The sequence below is a fragment of the Macadamia integrifolia genome, chromosome 9 (assembly GCF_013358625.1).
Source record: "Macadamia integrifolia cultivar HAES 741 chromosome 9, SCU_Mint_v3, whole genome shotgun sequence".
In the NCBI taxonomy this organism is placed as follows: Eukaryota; Viridiplantae; Streptophyta; class Magnoliopsida; order Proteales; family Proteaceae; genus Macadamia; species Macadamia integrifolia.
In genome coordinates, this window is record NC_056565.1 from 26,317,876 (window position 1) to 26,325,973 (window position 8,098).

Sequence of the window (8,098 nt, forward strand, 5' to 3'; positions counted from 1 at the left end):
ATAATATAGGTAAGAATCTAAAATAAGAAGGATACACAAGAAATATACTTCTACCAAAACTAGGCTACCAATATATGAAAGGTGTATATTGAGTTACCCGATTGGGTAGGACTCAATATACATCAATACTCTTCAAGACTTTCTGTCTGGCAAGGCTCAGACCTGAAATGTTTAGGACCTTGGTCCTCACTTGACAATCCATTAATAGATCTCACCACATCATTGTCATTGCGGCCTCTCTTAGCACTTGTAGTAATGCCTTGGATAATTTCTGAGACATTTGGATGAGAACCCTTCTCATCTGGCTAGTATACTAGATGGATCCCACATTTCTTCACCTGGAATGAATGCTCTATTCCGAAATGATTCCCAGAAACAATATCTGGAAAATAGCCCCAATGTTGCTCTATTTCTATTGAAATCTTCACTTTATCCCCACCTTCCAAAGGATTCTTGAACTCGGCATGTGGTATATGACCCACCCAGATTTGATCTTTACATGTGATTGGGGTTTCATGTTGGTTTGGAACATAGGACCAACGAAGACCATTGGTTTTGTTGCAAATAGAAATTGAAGGAGCTGCAAGCACATCAGTACCTTCTACTTCAGCTGCATAAATTGCACATACTGTCAAGCCTTGAATCTTATAATCCAAAAGTTGGGGCACCTCAAAAGATAACGAGGATCCGACACTCTGATGGCTAAACCATTCTGGAACATCACTTCCACTAAGAAAGATGTCAAACTTGCCAAACAGTCCCTGTACCATGGAAATCATGTAGTTTAACAATAATTTGGATATTGTGTTTAGCATGCTTTCATGTGTATGTGTGTGTGTGTGTGTGTGAGAGAGAGAGAGAGAGAGAGAGAGAGAGAGAGAGAGAGAGAGAGAGAGACCTGGAGGAAGCTCTTCCAAACAAAAACTGGCAATTCCAAACCCTCTTGTTCTGCAATCTCAACTTCCTTCTTGTTGCCAGTAAGCAACATTGATGTGCAACCATCAGCAAACAGATTTCTTAAACTTGTAGAAAGATCTGGAAGTGACTGAAGCCTTGTGCAATTACGCATATAAAGAGTTTGAAGATGAGAAAGTTGGCTTATGCTGGCTGGTAGACTACCAAAATTGTTGTTACTAAGATTTAAATAATGTAATGATGGTATGTTCACAAAATTAGGTAAGCCTTCCAATGATTTGCAAGATTCTATACTCAAGCTTCTTAGACTAGATGGGAGATCTTCAGGGAGAGATTTCAACCTTGTGTAATCATTCAACGAAACACTAGACAGCTTAGAAAGAAGACCCATGTTGACTGGCATTCTCTCCATTGATGTGCAACTTTTTGCTGCCAACAGCACTAAACTTGATGGAAGCTCAGGGAGTTGATCAAGCCTCGCGCAATGATCTACAATAAGAAGTTCCAGACGAGAAAGGTGATTAATGCTGGCTGGTAGGCTTCTGAAATTGTTTCCACTTAATTTCATGGTTTGTAATGACAATAAGCTTCCCAGATCAAATGGAATTGCACCATCTGACAGATTGCAGTAGCCAAGATCTAGCTCTCTTAGGGAGTGTAAACCAGAAAAAGAAGCCAAGACTGGGGTACTTATAAGATTAGGAGCCATCCTTGGTGATCTCCATGATGAAAATAATGAATACCATGATCTTGAAAGAGGTCCTTTAGATCCACGTAAAGATAAGGATTTGAGGTTTCTCAAATGTGAAATGGAAAGGGGTAATTTTGTTATAGCAGTTCCATCTGCATGAAGTTCCATTAAAGATTCCATATTACCCAGTTCCTCAGGTAAATTACGGAGTTTCGAGCAGCCGGTGAGGGTAAGATTTACAAGAGATGTCAACTTACAAATGCTTCTTGGAAGATTTACTAGGTTGTTGCAGTCCTTCAGATTAAGGAAAATCAGTTTATTAAGGAACCCAATGGATTGGTGAATTTCAAGCAATGTCTTACAACTCTCAAGGATCAACTTCTCAAGATTTGGGAGCCCTATGAAGTTGGGGGTTTTGATAAGGCAACTAGAATGACTGAGGTTTAGGACTTTCAAATTTTTGAGTAGCTGCATCAGAGAAGTAGTATTAGTTTCCATTAAAATGAAATTGATCAAAAGAAAGAATAAGAAAATGATTACTAATTCATATAGTTAATTACCTTGAATTCCTTCCAAACAATTTTAATGCGGCTGTGTTGAATGTCAAGATCAACAAGTTTATCCAAGTTGAAACTAGAAGGTATAGATGTCAAAGGGAATCCATGCCAACATAGCCATCTTAGCTTTTTAGAAAGAAGTTCATAACTTCCCATGAGTTGTAGATAATTGATTTGGAGCAACCTTAATTTGTGCATATTTTTAAATGCCATGGTACTCAAAGGCACTTCAAATAATTGAGAAGAGTTATCAAGGATGAGGCCTTCAACAGGTTCTGTTCCCTGGTAACAAACAGTTTTTGATAGCTAAAGTGAGATTGCTAGAAAACCAAGATTCATATTATAAATAAAAAAACTTATGTTATCAGAGCTTCCATATTACCAAGGACTCCCATATTACCAAGGAATGAGAGGTGGGCTATAAGATCCACATAAACATATCTTAATAAAAGGATTTTTTTTTTATTTTTTTATTTTTTTGGAGGGGGCTGTTAGTTAAAGAGATTTTCTTATTGACACTCGTAAGGTGTCAGTAGAATTGTAGTCATACTTACTTATCCCTTGTTTTATTCTTAAAATTTATTTAACACATATTTAATGTAAGGATAAAAAAGAGGTTTTAAAAAAGTTGAAAGTCATTAAAAGCAATTTCATGTGAAAATGACAAATAAACCCTCATTAAAAAAATGGAAAAATGTCTCTGCGCTCAGACATGGGGTGAAATGACACCCTCACACCTATGGAATACAATAAATGTACTTCTGTTGATGCCTATGTACGTTTCCTCATTGGCCCCCACGTTGGCATAGACGCAGCATGACCAGGGAGCTTTCTATTCCCTTTGAAAAAAAAATGTTTTTAAACACTTTTGGAATAAAACGAGGGACAATTGAATGAAAATAGTTATATATAAATCCACCAATAGATCCCTTTAATAAATAAAAATTGGGGAAATAGTTCCCGCATGCCCATGGTAATAACTCATGCCACATATCCATTATTAATAAAGGTCATGGTCCAAATTATACACCCATTAAGTAAGTTTCAAAGCCTAATTCCATCAAACACTTTCCTTGTGGTGACATGCATCTCCCTGTATGTCTAGGCATGTCAACAGCAATCCAACAACAGTTACCCATTCTCTCATAGCCTAGCTTTTCAAAGCTCTATTTTGATATTTGGCAAATTCCAATTAATTGAATTGAAACTTGACATGTTAGAGGCCTATATGTCCTCAAAATTTGGGCCCATGGGATCAACCATATGACAGTTGTTTGCATTGAAGGTCGTAGCTTAAAGTCATAGTACGAAAGGGTTTCTACAGTGGACATGTAGGAAATACGCTTTCTTTTTTTTTCTTTTTTTCCAAACAAGGGTCTAGATATTTAAAGGTTGATTATGTAGCTTATTCCAAAATAAAATTGCAAACAACAGTAATAACAACTACTTTTCAATTGTAAAATTTCATAGCAATAAAAGATTTATAAATTCACTCTTACCTTGTTTTTATTTAATACATCATGGACATCCCCATGAAACCACAATCTACTACGCTTTCCAGGCTCTTTGGGAGATTCTTCATGAACAATTTCTCTTCCCATATCTCGAAGTAGATCATACATCCTGAGCTTCTTTTGATTATCAATTGTTATGAGAGACCTTTGGACGAGATCTCTAATTCCAATGTCTGGGAAGAAACCACAACCTTCTAATATTCTGCTTGCATCATCCTTATCCCTTGCAATAAAGAAGCATGCAATATCAAGAAGTATATCCTTCTGTGTCTCATCTAGTGCATCAAAACTCAATCTCAATATACTTTGAATCTGATTGTGAGGAACATTTTTTAATTTATTTATGGTGCTTTCCCATTCAAGTATGCTTCTTTTTGAAAATAAAGAAGAACCAATGACCTCAAGAGCTAATGGAAGACCTCCAACATATTTCACCACGCTTTCTGAAAGCTCTATGTAATTTTCTATTGGACTGTTTTTTCTAAAGGCATGACAACTGAAAAGCTCAAGAGATTCACAAAAATCCAATTCTTCAGCTTCATATACTTCTTCCACTCCAATTTGCTTTACCAGATCCTTATCTCTAGTGGTTACAATGATTCTACTTCCTGGGCCAAACCAATCACATGTTCTTCCTCCACAAAATGCTTTAAACTGATACAATTGATCTACATCATCAAGAACAATAAGAACCTTTTTGCATCGGAGTCTTTCTCGAATAACGTTTACTCCCCTAGCAACATACCTTATTTGTAAATTCTCTTTATGTAGGATATCAAAAAGAAGATGTTCTTGCAAATGGGCTAGACCATTAGGTTGTTCTGAAGATTCCCTAACATTTGGAAGAAAGCTGCTGCCTTCAAATTGGAGAAATAATAGATTGTAAATGGCCTTAGCAATGGTTGTCTTACCCACTCCACCCATGCCGCAAATCCCAATGATGCGAACATCATTTGACTCAATATCTAGCAACACATTGACCTTTTCCACACGAGAATCTATTCCAACTGGATATTTGGCAATAAACAATGGTGTTTGATTTACTTTAGTTAAGATTTCATCGACAATCTTCTGGATAAATTTTGACTCATACCTACAACCCAATTAGAAAATAAAATAGTGTGAGACATAAAAGAAAAAGGAAAGGGGAGAGTGCAGTAAATTTGTTGAATTTTTATTTATTTATTTATTTCTATAATAATATAAAGTGGCATATAAATACATAATACCCATACATAATAATAATATGGTATTTTAACAATGCATAATCAGAGACGAACACCAATTAAAAAGTAAAAAAAGAAAAAAAAATGGAAAAGAATGATATCAATTTGTTCGAATGAGTCCTCTCAATATTTTTCTTCTAAGATTATTAGTTTTCAAGTTTAAATTTTTTTAAGCGCAAGAAATCGCTTCTTAGTCACATGGCTCTTATGCCAATGCACTAGCCAATGATAACAGTTCCACAAGCATTGACCCAGGGGGTGGGGTGGTATTTTCAACACCCCTGTGTTTGCATATAGGGGTGCACGATCAGGTAGCTTTCTTCTTCTTATCCTTAAATTAAGAAACATTTAATGATAGGCAATGTATGGTTATGATAGTTGTCAAGGCACTGCCTAAGTAACAAAGTGGTTCTTTAATGCCTAGTTGACCGGCCATCATATTGTTTATGGTTTGCAGACAAAAATAAGAAGGGAAATTGGGGAACTCTTTGAGAACAGAAAAATAAGAAGAATAAAAATGGAGAGAAGCCAAGCTAGAGTGATAGATTCTATTATTTTATTGTGATCCTATTGGGTGTATAGCCATTATTACCCAAGCTGGAGGAGAAGGAGAGAGGTGTTAGTGCAACCACCACCCTCTATTGCTGTGGATATCATAGAGAAGAAGGCCATGGACTTCTTTTGTTAAAATATAACATTATACATCATGGTTTTTTAGCTTTATAAATTGCCTCTTCATATTCACAAGTAAAAAAATAAATATTATTAAAATTTATTACAAAAAAATAATAATAATAATGATAAAATAAAAGTTTCATTTTACATATAGAAACTCCTCAAAATTGTATCTTAAATACATCTAAAACCCCTGGGAGAATAAGTGATAATGCTGTTAGCTTCATCTACATGAGAAATGATGATAAAGCGCAAATCAAAGTAGATAGAGTTTTTGAATTAAAATTGAATGATAGAACAATTTTTGATCTAGTTGACTGTTACTTTGCTACTCTTAGCTTAAGGATAAATTGGTTATCTGTTTCAATGTTGAAAAAAACTTAGATATATTTCATTGTTCAGAAAATGTCGGGTCTTCATTTTCATCTTCAATTACTTGATAATTTCCGCAAGCACAAATTCCCCTTCGGGCCCTTTGGAATCAATCCACAAACCTGTACAATGAATACAAGATATCGTACCCAATATTCTGCATCATATATCGTAATCAGTTGCATGGCTGTCCTATAAAATTTTCTGTTTAAGTTTTAAAGAAATAAATTGATCGCACAACCCTACTATGTGTGAGTATGGTTATAAAATATCAGTATCCACCACAATTCCCAATCCTATATCGGTGGAACATGACGAATCTGTCCCAAAAAAATCTTATTAAGGGAAAATCTGTCCAAAAAAATGAAGTTTTTATTGAAATTAGGGGAGAAATTGTTCGATAAAAATTAAAATCTAATACATATCGATATCTTTTGTTAGCGAAAATCGATGAGAAAATCCTAAAACCTGATATTTCAACCATGTGGTCATAGGTTCAAGTTTGGAAAATTAAAGTAGCCCCTCCCACCCGCCAGATTAAGCTACATATATGTATTATGACTTTCCTCAGACCTCACAATAGTGAGAGCGCCATGCATTAAATACGTCATTTTCTGACAGATCCCATATCAATCCACTGGTTAGGTATAAGGGGGAAAATGGTCCAAAAACAGATCGATATCAAGTCCGATCCTCATTGATATAGATCGGTATCCCTAGTTTTAAAACCCTGATCCTGAGTTTGACTGGAACTCCGGAACGGTCACTTCCCAGGTTGAGTCGCTATAGGTCAACAAAGATACAAAACTTAGTTCTCCCATCAATCTCTTGATTCAGCTTTTCTGATGGACAAAAAATCAAATAAATAACAGAGAAGGATTGAACAATACTTACCCATTTGCAATGTTCTGCAAATCCCACCCAGACAAATTCGCTGCTTCAGTGAGTGCTTTCCTCCAGCTCGCCACCTTCTCCGTCTCCAACTTGAACTGAATCTCATGCCTATCAAATGCTTGCGCAAAAGTCCCACTCTGTTTCCGAACATCAGATGGATCCACGTAATAAAAGATCGGCAGAACCGTTTGACCGATTATTCTCTTACATTCAAGGATCTTCACCAGCTCATCGAGGCACCATCTTGAAGAAGCATAATTCTTGGAGAAAACTATTAGTGCAATCCTTGATTCTTCAATGGCTTTCACCATTTCCAAGGAGATATCTTCTTCTCTCCTGAGTTCATTCTCGTCTCTGTATGTGTTAATCCCGGCCCGAGTCAAAGCGGCGTAGAGGTGGTCAGTGAATCCCTTACGTGTGTCTTCACAGCTGAAGCTCAAGAAGACTTCATGGGTCCATGGACGGGGGAGAGAGTAAGAAGAAGAGGTTTTGTCTCCTTGGTTGTTCATTGGAGTAATGGATAAGCAAAATAGTTGGGTCTTGATGGAGGAACTCTGATTTGTTTCTGGTGAATTGGAAGAGCTTATAAGGTGGGTTCACCACTAAGCAAGGCAGCCCTGAAGAAATGGTTGGTGGATGGTGAAGTTCTCTTGTTTTCAACTCGTTTGCTTGTTTTTGAGAGAAAAAAATAAAGTTCCTTTGTTTCTTTCTTTGGGACCATGATTTTAGCGACTATGCCTTGGGGGAGAGTTAACAGGGGCCTATAGTAAACTGTATACAGGAAATTAGGGGTGTCAATGGATCGATTTGGTTTGATTTCGATCTAGTTGAATCGGTTTTGGTCTAAAAATGTGCGAGATCAAAACCAATTCGTTAAGGAATTTCGGCTTTGGTCAAGTTTGGTTTCGGTCCGGTTTGTTTTCGATTTATTTCGATTTTTTAATATTGGGTTAGTATCAGTTTAGATCGGTTTATTATTGGGCTTGAACTATAATGAAATCTTATATTCATAACTTATATGACAAGATTTGAGGAAAAAAATACTTTAAATTTAGGATTAAACCATGGATTATCGTTGTAAAAGAAAGATAACTAATATTGAAACCAATGGATACCAAATCACTAAGAAGATAATTAATTAATATTGAAATCACAAAATAAACCCTATTATTCAATCATTCATTTAACTATTCAACTAGTTTTGTATAGTGAACAAGGAAATCAATGGAAGCATTATTACAATTTACAAATCAA

The 8,098-nt window shown here is 35.9% G+C and overlaps 1 protein-coding gene across 1 annotated transcript; it reads right to left on the reverse strand.

Moving 5' to 3' along the window:
• Positions 1 to 1,001: 1,001 nt before the first annotated feature.
• LOC122089653 (disease resistance protein RPV1-like) lies at positions 1,002 to 7,353 on the reverse strand. The gene is made up of 5 exons (XM_042659367.1): positions 6,845 to 7,353; positions 3,663 to 4,770; positions 2,167 to 2,445; positions 1,169 to 2,074; positions 1,002 to 1,052 (listed from the first exon to the last, which is right to left on the reverse strand). Exons 1-5 carry the CDS (start codon positions 7,351 to 7,353, stop codon positions 1,002 to 1,004), a joined length of 2,853 nt encoding a protein of 950 aa, XP_042515301.1.
• Positions 7,354 to 8,098: the final 745 nt, after the last annotated feature.

Coding starts and splice junctions, on each gene's coding strand:
- LOC122089653 (XM_042659367.1), bottom strand. CDS start 7,353: ATGAACAACCAAGGAGACAAAACCTCTTCTTCTTACTCTCTCCCCCGT. Junction 4,771..6,844: donor TTGCAGAACATTGCAAATGG/GTAAGTATTGTT, acceptor ATTGGGTTGTAG/GTATGAGTCAAAATTTATCC. Junction 2,075..2,166: donor TTGTTTGGAAGGAATTCAAG/GTAATTAACTAT, acceptor TCTCTGATGCAG/CTACTCAAAAATTTGAAAGT.